Source organism: Erpetoichthys calabaricus, chromosome 10 (assembly GCF_900747795.2).
Source record: "Erpetoichthys calabaricus chromosome 10, fErpCal1.3, whole genome shotgun sequence".
Taxonomy (NCBI): Eukaryota; Metazoa; Chordata; class Cladistia; order Polypteriformes; family Polypteridae; genus Erpetoichthys; species Erpetoichthys calabaricus.
In genome coordinates this window covers 8,681,309-8,699,186 of record NC_041403.2, presented here as the reverse complement: position 1 = coordinate 8,699,186, position 17,878 = coordinate 8,681,309, and the positions used below count along the sequence as shown (strand labels likewise).

General features: G+C 39.5%; 1 protein-coding gene across 1 annotated transcript in view; it reads right to left on the bottom strand.

Moving 5' to 3' along the window:
• Positions 1–17,878, bottom strand: part of cfap57 (cilia and flagella associated protein 57) — a 114,405-nt gene that overhangs the window by 18,530 nt on the left and 77,997 nt on the right. The window contains exons 17-19 of the mRNA XM_028810850.2: positions 12,194–12,352; positions 4,612–4,755; positions 3,464–3,580 (exon numbers count right to left, since the gene is read on the bottom strand). Of these exons, the coding sequence (XP_028666683.1) occupies positions 3,464–3,580; positions 4,612–4,755; positions 12,194–12,352 (420 nt within the window). The remainder of the gene's footprint in view (positions 1–3,463; positions 3,581–4,611; positions 4,756–12,193; positions 12,353–17,878) is intronic.

Here is a 17,878-nt window from a genome sequence, read left to right as displayed (position 1 = left end):
ATTTAGATTTGTCTTTTGTTCACTCACTTTGCATTTTGTAAATTGATAAAAAGCATTCTTTGTTTACAGCATTTTTGCACACCTGGCTAAACCTTTTGCACAGTACTGTATATATATACACACACACATATATATACATATATATATTGTAAGAGACAGCCGGCAGCTCAACCTGGCCGGGACAGCCCTCAGATGGAAAGATGGTGGAAGGCAGCTTTTCTAGGACACTGCGTCCCCCAAGACAACAGATGGCAGCTTTCCTAGAGTGCAGCGGTGCCCCAGATTCTCACAGGGCACTTTGGGACATGGGGTTTGGCAACACAGCCCTGCTGGGTACCGTGGGTACCGCCAAGGGACGCTGTGGGAAGATGGTGGGAGAATAAGTTCTCACCTAGCCCAGAAGTACTAGGATGGAAACCCAGAAGTACTTCAGGGCTGATGAAAAATTCAAGTTCTCCATCTGACCCGGGTCAAGGGCTATTTAAAGGACTGCTGAAGACCCAGCAGGTGAGCCAGAATCGGGTGGAGGTGGACGAAGCTTGCTGGGAGGTGTGGAGGAGAAAATAGAGAGAGAAAGAGAGAAGGAGAGAAAATTATTGTTATTGAATTTACTTGTGTTTATTGTGGCTGTGATGTTTGGAGGAAATGTAAAAGAAGAAAAAGGAATTAAAAATGTACTTAGTGCTTTAACCCTGTGTCCTGAGTGTCTGTCTGGTGGGTTTAAATATATATATACACACACACACATATCATGTTGTAGCCATGGCCTCAATCCTAGCTTAAATGTCCTTAAACATCTTTGTTGTGTGTATTATGTTTTTGTTATGTTTTGAATATTGTTTTGTCTATTAATTTATGTATATATTTCCATTTTTATGTTATTATGTTAGTGTTCAGTTATGCACCCTGTTCTCTTATGATAGAGTACAAAGGAATGGGGCCACCATGATGGTCAGCTGAAGGACCCATTTATTTAAGTCTGGACACCCCAAATCAACACTGAGAGTTGTGAAGTTTGGATAATTGTTAGTATCTTTGTGAATTATCTGTTTGTTTGGTTATTGCAAATCAGTTTTTTGCCTTAGGATTTGGATTTTAGACTAGTGTTATTAGCTTCAGGTTGCTTTTTTAGGCAAATCCATTTCTGACTATTTGTTGTGCTCCTTTTTTCAGTTTTTTTGCGATTACTTTCCATTATTTATTTGATCTTTGTAATTTTTCTGTTCTATATTCAAAAGTAGAACTGATCCAGGATACTGGGTATGAAATCCAGCCCTGTCACAGAGTTTTACATGTTCTCTCCATGTCTACATAGAGTTTTTTAGCTGCTTTGTTTTTTCTTCAATATCCCAAAGATATAAAGATCTGGTTGACCAGTAATTCTAAACTGTTCCAGTCTAAGTCAGTGGGGTATATAAGTTCATGTACCCCATTGATGCACAGAAGTCTCTTCCAGCCTTTATTCCTGCCTTGCATCTGATGCTGGTGCAGTAGGCTTTGACTTCTACTTCTACTGACCATCAAACAGAATCAAGTGGGTTTCTGCCTTGTCCTAAATGCTGTTGGGACAGACACTGACTCACCTTGAATCTTATACTGGATAAGCAGATTAGAAAATGGATGAGTTCATAAATATATTTATACATTAATATATGGCTATTTTCTAGTAATTATTTTAGCCTTTCCATCTTTAAATAATTCCAATAATATAATTCCACATAGTCTAATATTTAGTATGAGAGTGAAGCTGCTTCACAAATTCTACTTCTTGTGTTTAACTCCCATGCCTGGTCACGGTCCACATGAAGTTTCCTTCCTAAAGCATTTTTTCAAAGATTTTTAAAGATTTGCAAGTTGGGTGAACTGGTGTTAAGAAATTGGCCTTGGTGTGAGCTCCAGTGTGGGTATGTGTAGGACAGTGGCGGGCCGTCAGGGCCTTCAAGGCCTTCTCTGCAGGCCTAAAATTGAATTTGAAATTTGTGAATTTCCCCTTGGGATTAATAAAGTATCTATCTATCTATCTATCTATCTATCTATCTATCTATCTATCTATCTATCTATCTATCTATCTATCTATCTATCTATCTATCTATCTATCTATCTATCTATCTATCTATCTATCTATCTATCTATCTATCTATCTATCTAAAAATATATCTGAATCACAAACTGATGTTAATTATATTTTGCCCATGAATACTTATTAAATAATTCCAAATAGTCTGTCCGCTTCCTTTCATAGCTTTTCCGATGGCTGTGCTGCTTCCAGACATGTATTTTCGTATTAAAGCATTTAACCAATCACATTTCAGCCATCATTTGTTGCCAGGCAGGGTCAAAGTCAATGAAGTCTGCCAGGAGGCCTTCACAATCTGTTCTGCAGGCCCTCTAACGCAAAATAAATGTCGATTAAACCGTTGCTTCAACCAATCAGATTTTGAGTTGGTGTCACTAGGGCCCTCTAGCAGGCGTACGGCAACGTCACCGTATTCAGACCCGTTGATTGGATAGGATGGTGTAATATAAAAATCTGAATGAGAGCATCATGGGGCAGCTGTACACATTGGTATGTTTGGCGGTGAGCATTCCCGTGTCCACTGCTTCTGTCGAGCGGACATTTTCAGCCCTAAAGCGAATTAAAACTTATGCCAGAAATACGACAGGGCAGGTTTGACTTTCAGCATTAGCTTCGATGGCGATAGAAAGGGACTTCATGATGGAACTGAAGCGCATGGATAATCTGTACAACAGAGTAATTGAACTGTTTTTGAGGAAAGAGAGGAGGATGGATTTTGTTTACAAATAATCCGAATTTTTGGTGAGTAAAATATTGCGATTTTCTCGAAATAATATTGCAAGTTTATGAGTTATTATTGATGTTTGTTATGTTTGTCGCGGGCTGTAGCTGCAGTAGAAAGGAAATTGTTCACCCCTGATTTGTCTATTCAATAAAGGCATTTATTGTGGCTATAGGAGTTATCTATCTGCGATGCAACGGCTCTTTATACTGTATTTCTGCATATCAAGATGGTTTTTAAAACCATAAATTAGTTTTTGACAGGCAGGTTGATTCAGACGGAGCACTACTGAAGGCCTAGGTGTGAAATGCACGGTCCGCCACTGGTGTATGAGGATGCCAACTGAAGGACTGGTGGCCCTATTCAGTGATGGTTCCTTCCTTTCATCCAGCACTGTTGGATAGGACCCTGCCGATGCAACCTATAGTTAGGGTTAAGTAGGTTTGAGAATATTACACTAAAAGTTCATTTTTTTCATCATTGTTCACCTTTGTAGGCAATAACATATTTGATTTCACATTGCATCTTAATTTCCTGTCCACTACATTTCTAATGATTTCCCATCTTTCTGAGTGGACATTTCCTAATGTTTGTTTTATTCTACAATTAGCACTTTTGTGAGTCCACATCCTCTGTGCTTTTTAATACTGCTGATTATTGAATACCCTCTGCATCTCCTTTTGCTTCTCCTTATTGGTTGCTTTCAGCTTCTGCTGCAGTTCTGTGATATTCAGTTCCAGCTGTGTATTCTTACTGTGGAAACGCTCCAGTTCTTCCTCCATCTGCCAACACAGATCAACACACATTACTTTGCTTATTGATATGTTTAGAAGAAGCACCTCATAAGTCACTCCAGCCAGGAATGAACACATAGTATAAACAAATGAATGCATTACATTATACAGCAAAAGAGCAATCAGATGAAAAAAGGGAACACACAAAAGTTGTTAAACAGTACATATAATTAAGAAGTTGGCCATTCCACAGTCAGGTGCATTTATACTATGCATTTATACTACAATCAAGCAGAACCCTAGACAGGGGATCTCCATTGAAATAATTATGTGACTTCTAAAATAAATGAGCTGCACCAGTAATCAATTAGTTGTGTTATACTAAAGGGGGGCGGCATGGTGGCGCAGTGGGTAGCGCTGCTGCCTCGCAGTTGGGAGACCTGGGGACCTGGGTTCGCTTCCCAGGTCCTCCCTGCGTGGAGTTTGCATGTTCTCCCCGTGTCTGTGTGGGTTTCCTCCGGGAGCTCCGGTTTCCTCCCACAGTCCAAAGACATGCAGGTTAGGTGGATTGGCGATTCTAAATTGGCCCTAGTGTGTGCTTGGTGTGTGGGTGTGTTTGTGTGTGTCCTGCGGTGGGTTGGCACCCTGCCCGGGTTTGGTTCCTGCCTTGTGCCCTGTGTTGGCTGGAATTGGCTCCAGCAGACCCCCGTGACCCTGTGTTCGGATTCAGCGGGTTGGAAAATGGATGGATGGATGGATAATGGATGGATGGATTAAGGAGTCTTTTTCTCCTTAATCAAGTGTCAAAAGAGCCAAATTAAATCCACTGTGAATAAACATTGGATGCAAGAAAATTGTGAAAAATTCCAAGGAGGTGAAAACTTTTTACAGGCATTGTAAATATCACAGGTCACCATATAGTGGGATGAAACCCCAGCATGTGGCAAAGCTCATTGATGCTGGAATTGGGGAAGGGAAAGTTTTTATTACCTGAAAGCAGAGGGAATCTGAAATATTATTTAAAGAAAAGCTGTCGCCATTTTGCCTTTGCCCCCAATGAGATTTCTGATCCCACTCACCTCTTGAATTTGTTCTTTCATTTCTTTAATTTCATTTTCTCTTGGTTCAATCTGCTTTTTCAGTTCTTTGATTTTGTAATCCAATACAAACTTAAATTTTTCCAACTCCTGGTTTTTCTTTTTCAGGTCATATATACGTTTCTCCTACATTAATAAATCAATAAATTTGTTACTAAGCACACATGTCCTCTCTTTATTTGTTTCACACAACAGAAATTGGAGAATCAGAGTATTGCATATGGATGCTGCACATTTGCCAGGCCTCTAGTATGTCGACCAACATTTAACAGTTGGCTGACATATTTTTTTTCTAAACTGGTAACTGCATGACTAAAAGGAAAGAAAAGTATTTGAGGTACTTGTAGCTTGTATTCAGACACCAAGAAGTTGTGTGCCACTGCCTTTTAACTGGCTACCATGATACCAATATGTGCATACTGCTGAGGAACCTGGTAAGGTAAGTAGACATCGCCCTAAATAATAATAAGTAGATCAGAGTAAGTTATGTTAGTTTATAACTAGGAAAACATTATTTATTTATAAAATAACCCAGAAAAGATACTTATTGTAGCCTAAAGATAAAAAATCGCCTGCCCAGGTGTGTACAATTGAAAATGAACTAGGAGAGAAAGGATCTAAGGAAGTTTAAAAAGAGTAAAAATCAAGTCAGGTCCACAGTGAAAAGATCAAAAGAGACAGAAACCAAAATGAAATACGCTAGGCAAAAAAAATCAAATTCAAAAGTTCAAAACCTCTATAGCTGCCAGAGTGTAAGGCGAGTTCAAGCACAGGTAAAACGCGTGCTGAAAGAAATCTCTCAGTCCAAAAGTTCCTTTTAAAAATATTTAATAATAATAATAATTCTTTGCATTTATATAGCGCTTTTCTCACTATTCAAAGCGCTCAGCAATTGCAGGTTAAGGGTCTTGCTTAAGGGCCCAACAGAGCGGAGTCCCTTTTGGCATTTACGGGATTCGAACCAGCCACCTTCCGATTGCCAATTCAGATCCCTAGCCTCAGAGCCACCACTCCGCCATTTAGTGAAAAGTCAGAGCAAATAATCCACACAAGAATAAAGTAAAAAGTTGTTACACACATAGAATAAAAGGCAAAAAAAAGGGAAAAATGTATCTTCTCTAAACATAGCTTTTCTTGTAAAACTTTAATTGTTTCTATACGTAAAGATTCTTAACTTCTTCTTCTGTACGCTTTAAACGTACGGCGCAGCACTTTCAGTTAAGCACTTTCTCTTACATGTTACTTGACATACAAAACACGCACACAAGGTACGCAATTCTTAAAAGGCTCGTAAGGCACAGTTTAAAACCATGTGCCCTCTACACCTTACACATGGCAAGGCTGATCATTAATTGAGAATAATGTTTAGTCAGAGAAATTAGAAATAGCTAGAATATACCAATTCTATTCAACTGATGGGGGTTTTAGGAACCTCCCATAGATTATGTACTATCATTTAGTAAAACGTTTATGATTTTTATGTAATTAGGAAATGGCTCTTACAACCTCAAAAAAATGAAACTAACTAAACCTTTTCCTATTTTATTAGAACAAACTATCATAGCATCATAGTAATATCATAATAATATCATAGTACCAGCAAAACCAAGGAGCTGATGGTGGCCTCATGGACCCCGTGATCATCAGAGGTGACTGTGTACAGAGGGTGTGCAGACCTATAAATACCTGGGAGTGCAGCTGGATGATAAATTAGACTGGACTGCCAATACTGATGCTCTGCGATGCTCTGTGTAAGAGAGGACAGAGCCGGCTATACTTCCTTAGAAGGCTGGGCGTCCTTCAACATCTGCAATAAGATGCTGCCAGATGTTCTATCAGACGGTTGTGGTGAGCTCCATCTTCTACGCAGTGGTGTGCTGGGGAGGCAGCATAAAGAAGAAGGACACCTCATGCCTGGACAAGCTGGTGAGGAAGGCAGGCTCTATTGTAGACACGGAGCTGGACAGTTTGACATCTGTGGCAGAGCGACAGGCGCTGAGCAGACTCCTGTCAATCATGGAGAATCCACTGCATCCACTGAACAGGATCATCTCCAGACAGAGGAGCAGCTTCAGCGACAGACTGCTGTCACCGTCCTGCTCCACTGACAGACTGAGGAGATCGTTCCTCTACCACACTATGCGACTCTTCAATTCCACCGGGGAGGAGGGGTAGTGGGGGGGATAAACGTTAACATTATACAAAGTTATTGTCTGTTTTTACCTGCATTTTTTACAACTCTTTAATTTAATATTGTTTCCTTATCAGTATGCTGCTGCTGGAGTATGTGAATTTCCCCTTGGGATTAATAAAGTAAGTAAGTAAGTAAGTAAGTAAGTAAGTAAGTAAGTAAGTAAGTAAGTAAGTAAGTAAGTAAGTAAGTACCTACCTACCTACCTACCTACCTACCTACCTACCTACCTACCTACCTACCTACCTACCTACCTACCTACCTACCTAACCTACCTAACCTACCTACCTACCTACCTACCTACCTACCTACCTATCTATCTATCTATCTATCTATCTAGTAATCAAAAAGCTTGGATGCCGTGTGCTGCATGTAATCTTAAATAGCATGATGGAGACTGTGTGACACCCATGCATGTCCAACCCCATGACTACCCGGTGGAGCACTTTAAAAAACTGTTAAAAACTCATTACTTTAACATAGCTTTCTCACAGCTTCATCTTAGTTTAATCCTGATGCTCTGTATATTCAATTAATTATCATTATTATTCATGCTGGCTCCGTAATCCTTACTAGCCTCTACTTTCTCTTCTGTTCTTTTTCTGGTTTTCTGTGGTGGCGATCTGCACCATCACCACCTGATCAGGACGCCATGCAGTCCCTACATTGATTGATTGAAGGCCAGAGGTCCACATGACCGTCATCATCAAGTTCTTCCATGTGAACCCTGAATACCATGAGGACTGATTGAGGTCATTTATGTTAGGTAGAATACCCAGAATGTGTGCTGGGTGGTCTCATGGCCTCGGAACCGCTGCAGATTTTATTTTTTTTTCCAGCCATCTGGAGTTTTTTTTCTGTCCTCCCTGGCCATCGGACCTTACTTTTATTCTATGTTAATTAGTGTTCCCTAATTCTATTTTCTTTTTTTTCCCTCTTTCTTCATTATGTAAAGCACTTTGAGCTAACTTTGAGCTACATTGTTTGTATGAAAATGTGCTATATAAATAAATGTTGTTGTTGTAGCCATTGCACTGTCCTTAACAAACAACAGCCTGGAAAAGCCTGGGACCAAAGATTCATAAAACTGTGACAGTTGCAATATGAACATATTTATCAAATGGTGCCGTGATGACTTCACCTACACACATAAAAACAATGGTTTGTTAATTGCAATTTACTGCACTGTATGGTTCCTCGTATCACCATTGCTTGACAAAGCACCTTTTCATTCTTTGAAGGGTTCTTTACATACAAAATTGACTTTTTGGGAGTTGAAAAGGTTCCTAATACTAGGACAAAACAGAAGTCTTTAAGGTATGGTAAACTACCTAGCAGAATACAACAGATCAAGGAAACCTGAACTGATCCTGTGTTTTTGTATGCTATAGGAGAACTTTTACATAATAGTAATAAAAGTTCTTTAAGAAAACTCTCATGTGGATGGCTCCTTTGGGAAGCACAAATGGATCCCTTATGGCATCGCTCTGAAGAAGCACTTGGCTAATTTATTTTAAGAATGAATATAATGTGAAAAATTCTAAATAATACAAAAGCGTAATTATTTATGAAAATTTTATTTCAAATTTAAATATATTATTTCAAAATGAATTAGTGATGAAAACAAAACTGAGTGCGATTATGAGCAATGCTGCACATCCTCTCTGTGATACACTAATACTGAGGACTTTCAGACAACGAATCATTCAGCAGAAGTGCGTCAAGTAACACAACTGGGGGCTCCTTTATACCAACAGCAATACACTTACATAATGTCTCACTGGGACTATGACAGCCAAGTCTAAACTTTTCTTGCTTTACAGTCATTCCAGTGTGTGTTTAGACCAAAGTGAGTCTGTATATTTATTTATTTACTAGCTCTGTAAGCATATGCTGTAAAAAGCCCGGGGTCCTAGAAACTATTGAAATTGTCAGAAAAAAAAATTGAAATGTAGAGATGTCAGTTAATTGAAAGGAACTAACTCTGGCCATCTCTCTCCTAAGAGGTTTCGTTTTACCGACGTGCTTGCATCGCTTGTGCATTAGTGGCAGGAGGAAAAGTAAAAGGGATACCACTTTGCCAATGTTAGCAGCTAAGCGAGTTCGTCTTTCTTCGGGGTTTCGTTTTGCTGACGTGCTCGTCTTGCTTGTGTTATTAGCAGCTAAGCGAGTTTTCTGTTTCCTTGGAGGAGAACCTCTTACCCCAACTCCACCACTCACTTCCGGGCCGGACAGAAAGACACACTTCTATGCGTAGATGTTTATATATAAGATTTAAAAAGCTTCTGCAAAAAGCCAAATTTCCCACGGGCACAAATAAAGTTAATTAGTTTGCAAGTTTGTTAGTTCATTGGCTCTGAGGGATCGGAAGGTTGCCGGTTTGAATCCCGTAAATGCCAATAGGGTCTCTGCTCTGTTGGGCCCTTGAGCAAGGCCCTTAACCTGCAATTGCTGAGTGCTTTGAGTAGTGAGAAAAGCGCTATATAAATGTGAAGAATTATTGTTCTAACAACAATACACTCAAAAAGCCAAAGAATATTAAATAATAACTAAAAGTAAAACACTAGAATAAATGATGAAGAACTAACGGACCATAAATTACAAAGTTGAATCCAGACCTGTAGCAGAAGTATTCTCCACTCACAAACTTCAATCCAAAAGATTTTCCAAAACCAGTGTAAAATGTAGCCCTCATTTCCGATAAACTTGCCAATCACACTAAAGCCAAACTGACCAGTCATATTACCCTCTACCCTGCATTCTTAACTCTTCTGTAGGTATTTCTCCCACAATAACTAAAATGCACTGGTTTCCCATCCTTTCATCTAAAAAAGAAGGATTTGCACAAAGCATCAAGCCATTCCATACCAGTCTGTCTCTCTGCGCAGCTTGCTTTCTTCATTAAACCCAATGTGTTTACTTTCAAATTAAATATTGAAGTTCTTCACTTCAATTTCCTGTTCATTTTACTCTACATGTATTTGTGTAAATAATAAATGGTAATGTACTTAATTCTGTATTATTGGACAGTAATAATATACTGCATAATGTTGGTGTCTTCATTACTTTCTCTTCATCATCTGGCATTTCCTCTTGTAGGACAAGCAACCTATGAGCTATCTTTACTTATACATTTCTTTGAGTGTGTATGTGTGTGTGTGCACACTTGGGTGTGTCTCTGCATGTGCATACATGTATATTTAAATAAATGGTGTAACTCAAAAGCTACTCATGCAAACCCTTGGCAAATAATTTGTGAATTTCCCCTTGGGATTAATAAAGCATCTATCTATCTATCTATCTATCTATCTATCTATCTATCTATCTATCTATCTATCTATCTATCTATCTATCTATCTATCTATCTATCTATCTATCTATCTATCTATCTATCTATCTATCTATCTATCTATCTGTTATATAGTGCCTTTCACATCTATCTATCTATCTATCTTTTATATAGTGCCTTTCATTTCTATCTATCTATCTATCTATCTATCTATCTATCTATCTATCTATCTATCTATCTATCTATCTATCTATCTATCTATCTATCTATCTATCTATCTATCTATCTATCTATCTATCTTTTATATAGTGTCTTTCATTTCTATCTATCTATCTATCTATCTATCTATCTATCTATCTATCTATCTATCTTTTATATAGTGTCTTTCATTTCTATCTATCTATCTATCTATCTATCTATCTATCTATCTATCTATCTATCTATCTATCTATCTATCTATCTATCTATCTATCTATCTATCTATCTATCTATCTATCTATCTATCTATCTATCTATCTATCTATCTATCTAAGTCCCATGACAAAACACAATAGACTGCAAAAATTCCAGCTAAATAAAACATTTCTATGTAAGTTGCTGTATCATTGGAAATAGGTCATAATGTTTTTGGAGTATACAAAGTTAAGTCCTTGAACAAACTGGACCAGAAACAATATACTTGGAGTCTGTAACAAGGCCAAAATGGAGCAACTTATCTGAAGAAGATACAGTAGATTCCATTTTTATGGAAGTGATTATACAGGGCAGATATCTCAGAAATTGCTTTTTCTAAAATGTTCTGTCTTTACTCGGATGGAGTCATCCAGAAGAGCTCTAAATAATGTGAAACAATGTATAAGTTTCTGAAGAAAATTTTTGTTTTAAGATATGAAAATCAATTTTGATTTTCCACAGACACCAGGCTAAAATCAACTTTTATCAACATTTTAACATTGTAGAATTAGAATCTGAACTTAACATTTGACCGTATTACCAAACTTCAACTTGCATAGAAGTGAAAAGCAATTAATAAATTAGAAAAAAATTAAACAGATAAAATAAAGGGAACACAAAAATGAAAGGCCGAGATTTTGGGCCTCTGGATGTGTACACATTCATAAATATGGGTAAAGGAGAAGTGTGCCATCTGCTGTGCTTTCCTGGTAATCACAAGATAAATGGGTAGTTGTAAATATCAAATTATTCATAAAGAACGGTACATTTCCCAGGCTTCTATGCTATTTTATGTACATTAAACAGCTATGTACCTTCTGCCTTCCTTGTCTGATAACCACAAGATAAACAAATCGATGACAGTTGCCCATTAAGTTACTTTTCAACATAGCGTTGTCCAGCTCACTTAATCCAATTCAGGGTCAGTCTGGGCCAGATCCTATCCCGGCATTACTACAGATAACAGCCCATTGCAGGGCTTCTTCATACACTCATCCACACTCACAGACGGACACTTTAGAATTGCTAATCAATCTGACACGTTTATCTTTAAAGACAGAAGAAAAAGCAGAGTACATGGAGAAAAATCTCAGACAAAAAGGGGCAAACATGCAAACTCAGACACAGGCCATCTGTGGCATTCAAACCCAAGATACTGGAACCATGAGGCAGCTGTGCCACTATGCTACCAGAATATGAGTACGGAGGTCAAAAGTCGTGGAAGCCCTTGTGTAGCGTATCTCTTCTGTCACAGACATACCGATCTTAAACATTTTGGCAAAAATTAAAAACAGACACTGAATATTGCTGAAGACCGTGAAGACTGGGGGATGAATAAGCAGACTCAGTAAATAGATGGCTGGCTGCATGGTCACTTGTTCAGTGACTGATATTATTTACTGTGTAGTCACCAAAGTAAGTTCTAGTTACCCCTATGGCACACATTACTTAGGGCCTTGAAGTTAATTTTTCAAGTTCTGTATTCCTAAAATGTAAACTGTTACATTCAGAATTAGCAAAACTCTGAGTCAAGTCCTTTATGAGAACTCTAAATAAGCTTTTATGATGGCAACTTCAAATAAAACTTACCGAATTTGCTAGCAATTTAGAGCCCAGTTGGCTGTACGCACCTTGTCTTGGATGGTCTCGTCTCTCTCCTGGATCTCCTTCTTGAGCCCAGTGATATCCTTCTCTAAGGACTTGATGACTTCTTGCAGTTTCTGTTGCTCTAATTTCAGCTTCTCAATTTCAAAGTTCCTGTCTTCAATGTCCTTCTGCAGACTGCTTAACTATTAGAGGAGAAAACAAACATATGATCAGCAATGTCTTCACTCTTGGGTGACACAAGGAGCACTTCCTAACTTAGCACCTAACAACATTTCGGAGTGCCACAGCAAAGGGTCTGAATACGTATAGGAATGAGACACTTCACTTATTAATCTTCTTATATAATACGGTACCGTGGCTGTCCGTTCATCTATCCAGGATTTTAAATTACCTGTAGCTCGCAAACTATTTGAACTATTGACCTGAAATTTGGTACACATATACTACGTGACCTCTACTGTCCGCTTTTGATTGACTGATAGACCTCCAAGGTTATTCCTCTTTTTATTTTTATTTTATTGTAGAATCAACTCTCGGCAGTGGCTTTGCGGCGCATGCGTAAGGGCGCTGTTCTCATCCCTACCACCTTCACCGTTACTTTCCCTACCTCTTCATATCTTAAGTCATTCTGGAGGCAGATTGACGAGCTTAAGTGGAAAAAAAAAAGGGTTAATTTCTTCCACCTACACATCTATAACTGTAATTAAAACATAAACAGAAAGCGCCTTGATGAAAATGATGTATAATTATAATACCCATATTATTACAAGTGGATCAGATAGCAGGTGATATCTCCTTGCCATGCCATGACAGGATGCAACTCACTATTGTGTTTCAGAATAGTGCTGGGATCAGCTTTCTTAATTCCTTTTCTGCTTCCTCCTTGCTTGAAAAGATGTGGTATTGGCCTTGAACATCCACTTTCAGTTTGGCAGACTACAAGAAGCTGTATTTGATATCAGTCATTCCAGTGTGTGTTTAGACCAAAGTGAGTCTGTATATTTATTTATTTACTAGCTGTGTAAGCCTGTGCTGCAAAAAGCCCGGGGTCCTAGAAACTATTGAAATTATCAGAAAAAAAATTGAAATGTAGAGATCTCAGTTAATTGAAAGGAACTAACTCTGGCCATCTCTCTCCTAGGAGGTTTCGTTTTACTGACGTGCTCGCATCGCTTCTGCATTAGCGGCGGGAGGAAAAGTAAAAGGGATACCATTTTGCCGATGTTAGCGACTAAGCGAGTTTGTCTTTCTTCTGAGGTTTCGTTTTGCTGATGTGCTCGTCTCGCTTGTGTTATTAGCAGCTAAGCGTGTTTTCTGTTTCCTTGGAGGCGGAGCTCTTATCCCAACTCCACCACTCACTTCCAGGTTGGACAGACAGACACACTTCTATGAGTAATCATTTACAGTGGGGCAAAAAAGTATTTAGTCAGCCACCAATTGTGCAAGTTCTCCCACTTAAAAAGATGAGAGAGGCCTGTAATTTTCATCATAGGTATACCTCAAGTATGAGAGACAAAATGAGAAAAAAAATCCAGAAAATCACATTGTCTGATTTTAAAGAATATATTTGCAAATTATGGTGGAAAATAAGTATTTGGTCACCTACAAACAAGCAAGATTTCTGGCCCTCACAGACCTGTAACATCTTCTGTAAGAGGCTCCTCTGTCCTCCACTCGTTACCTGTATTAATGGCACCTGTTTGAACTCGTTATCAATATAAAAGACACCTGTCCACAACCTCAAACTGTCACACTCCAAACTCCACTATGGCCAAGACCAAAGAGCTGTCAAAGGACACCAGAAACTAAATTGTAGACCTGCACCAGGCTGGGAAGACTGAATCTGCAATAGGTAAGCAGCTTGGTGTGAAGAAATCAACTGTGGGAGCAATTATTAGAAAATGGAAGACATACAAGACCACTGATAATCTCCCTCGATCTGGGGCTCCACGCAAGATCTCACCCCGTGGGGTCAAAATGATCACAAGAACGGTGAGCAAAAATCCCAGAACCACACGGGGGGACCTAGTGAATGACCTGCAGAGAGCTGGGACCAAAGTAACAAAGGCTACCATCAGTAACACACTACGCCGCCAGGGACTCAAATCCTGCAGTGCCAGACGTGTCCCCCTGCTTAAGCCAGTACATGTGCAGGCCCGTCTGAAGTTTGCTAGAGAGCATTTGGATGATCCAGAAGAGGATTGGGAGAATGTCATATGGTCAGATGAAAAAACTCTACTAGTCGTGTTTGGAGGAGAAAGAATGCTGAGTTGCATCCAAAGAACACCATACCTGCTGTAAAGCATGGGGGTGGAAACATCATGCTTTGGGGCTGTTTTTCTGCAAAGGGACCAGGACGACCGATCCGTGTAAAGGAAAGAATGAATGGGGCCATGTATGGTCAGATTTTGAGTGAAAACCTCCTTCCATCAGCAAGGGCATTGAAGATGAAACGTGGCTGGGTCTTTCAGAATGACAATGATCCCAAACATACCGCCCGGGTAACGAAGGAGTGGCTTCGTAAGAAGCATTTCAAGGTCCTGGAGTGGCCTAGCCAGTCTCCAGATCTCAACCCCATAGAAAATCTTTGTAGGGAGTTGAAAGTCCGTGTTGCCCAGCGACAGCCCCAAAACATCACTGCTCTAGAGGAGATCTGCATGGAGGAATGGGCCAAAATGCCAGCAACAGTGTGTGAAAACCTTGTGAAGACTTACAGAAAACATTTGACCTCTGTCATTGCCAACAAAGGGTATATAACAAAGTATTGAGATGAACTTTTGTCACTGACCAAATACTTTTTTTCCACCATAATTTGCAAATAAATTCTTCAAAAATCAAACAATGTGATTTTCTGGATTTTTTTTTTCTCATTTTGTCTCTCATAGTTGAGGTATACCTATGATGAAAATTACAGGCCTCTCTCATCTTTTTAAGTGGGAGAACTTGCACAATTGGTGGCTGACTAAATACTTTTTTGCCCCACTGTATATATAAGATTTAAAAAGCTTCTGCAAAAAGCCAAATTTCCCACGGGCACAAATAAAGTTAATTAGTTTGCAAGTTTGTTAGTTCATTAGTTTGCTTGTTTGTTCTAACAACAATACACTAAAAAAGCCAAGGAGAATTAAATAATAACTAAAAGGAAAACACTAGAATAAATGATGAAGAACTAACGGACCATAAATTACAAAGTTGAATCCAGACCTGTAGCAGAAGTATTCTCCACTCACAAACTTCAATCAAAAGATTTTCCAAAACCAGTGTAAAACGTAGCCCTCATTCCCTATAAACTGACCAATCACACTAAAGCCAAACTGACCAATCATATTACCCTCTACCCTGCATTCTTAACTCTTCTGTAGGTATTTCTCCCACAATATCTTAAATCATTCTGGAGGCAGATTGACGAGCTTAAGTGAAAAATTAAAGAAAACGTACTAAGTAATTGCAACACAAACACTGACTTAATCAGTTTTAACGTGAAAAGATGCCGACGAAAGAAGAGAAAAAGCGGGCCGCTAGGGTGGAAAAAAGAAGAGATGCTCAGTAAGCACCAAGCGCATCAACCTCTGAGCAGACGAATGATAAACGTACAGAGAAAGAGGAGGAAAACTAGGAATACTCAAGTCAAGGGTATTCACTGCATGTTATCGCCTATGCGCCTTTACTGTTTTTAAATAAATTTGCATGTTTGCAGTTTGCCTTTATGGATTGTTAAGTGTAGACCAATGGGCAAATAGGGCAGAATTATCTTATCAGTTTAAAAGTAAATCTACAACGCAATAAAGTGTGCAATATCATGAAAGAGTCTGAATGTTTTCTGAATGCACTGTAATTGAACTGAAAAAGAAACTGAAGGTTTTGTACAAAGGCATCCATTACTGTCTTGAGAGAAAAGGCTTAACTGGCTGTAACCAGGACAGTAAAACAAATGGAAAGCCCAGATGCACAACAGCACAAGAGGAAAAGCACATCAAAGAATTGAATTTGAGAAGCAGATGACTTGTAGGTTCTCAGTTGGAAGCTTTCTTGGCAGTCTGTTGTATGGAATAACCTTAATTTCACAAAACAACTATGGACTGACATATTTCTGGAGAAAGATGTTTTGTTTTGCTTATTATTGAACACAGAACTACACTTCAGGAATGCCAGTACCTTGCAACTCAAGGAAAGACACCTGACTTACTTTACTGAACAGAATAACAGCAATACTAACACAATTGCAAAGGATTGGTAGTTCTGAGGCTAGGGATCTGCACTGGCAATCAGAAGGTTGCCGGTTCGAATCCCGTACAATGCCAAAAGGGACTCTGCTCTGTTGTGCCCTTGAGCAAGGCCCTTAACCTGCAATTGCTAAGTGATAGTGAGAAATAGTGCTAATAGTGAGAAAAGTGCTATATAAATGCAAAGAATTATTAACAACCAACTAGCATGTAAATGGGACTAAGGGTGAGCTAAGATTCAAAAAGCAAATGAGTAATGGCCCAATGCTGGCCCATACTCGCCACTTTCATTTGGCCCACATACAGTGCATCCGGAAAGTATTCACAGCGCATCACTTTTTCCACATTTTGTTATGTTACAGCCTTATTCCAAAATGGATTAAATTCACTTTTTTCCTCAGAATTCTACACACAACACCCCATAATGACAACGTGAAAAAAGTTACTTGAGGTTTTTGCAAAGTTATTAAAAATAAAAAAATTGAGAAAGCACATGTACATAAGTATTCACAGCCTTTGCCGTGAAGCTCGAAATTGAGCTCAGGTCCATCCTGTTTCCCCTGATCATCCTTGAGATGTTTCTGCAGCTTCATTGGAGTCCACCTGTGGTAAATTCAGTTGATTGGAGATGATTTGGAAAGGCACACACCTGTCTATTTAAGGTCCCACAGTTGACAGTTCATGTCAGAGCACAAACCAAGCATGAAGTCAAAGGAATTGTCTGTAGACCTCCGAGACAGGATTGTCTCGAGGCACAAATCTGGGGAAGGTTACAGAAAAATTTCTGCTGCTTTGAAGGTCCCAATCAGCACAGTGGCCTCCATCACCCGTAAGTGGAAGAAGTTCGAAACCACCAGGACTCTTCCAAGAGCTGGCCGGCCATCTAAACTGAGCGATCGGGGGAGAAGGACCTTAGTCAGGGAGGTGATCAAGAACCCGATGGTCACTCTGTCAGAGCTCCAGAGGTCCTCTGTGGAGAGAGGAGAACCTTCCAGAAGGACAACTATCTCTGCAGCAATCCACCAATCAGACCTGTATGGTAGAGTGGCCAGACGGAAGCCACTCCTTAGTAAAAGGGCACATGGCAGCCCGCCTGGAGTTTGCCAAAAGGTACCTGAAGGACTCTCAGACCATGAGAAAGAAAATTCTCTGGTCTGATGAGACAAAGATTGAACTCTTTGGTGTGAATGCCAGGCGTCACGTTTGGAGGAAACCTGGCACCATCCCTACAGTGAAGCATGGTGGGTGGCAGCATCATGCTGTGGGGATGTTTTTCAGTGGCAGGAACTGGGAGACTAGTCAGGATAAAGGGAAAGATGACTGCAGCAATGTACAGAGACATCCTGGATGAAAACCTGCTCCAGAGCGCTCTTGACCTCAGACTGGGGCGACGGTTCATCTTTCAGCAGGACAACGACCCTAAGCACACAGCCAAGATATCAAAGGAGTGGCTTCAGGACAACTCTGTGAATGTCCTTGAGTGGC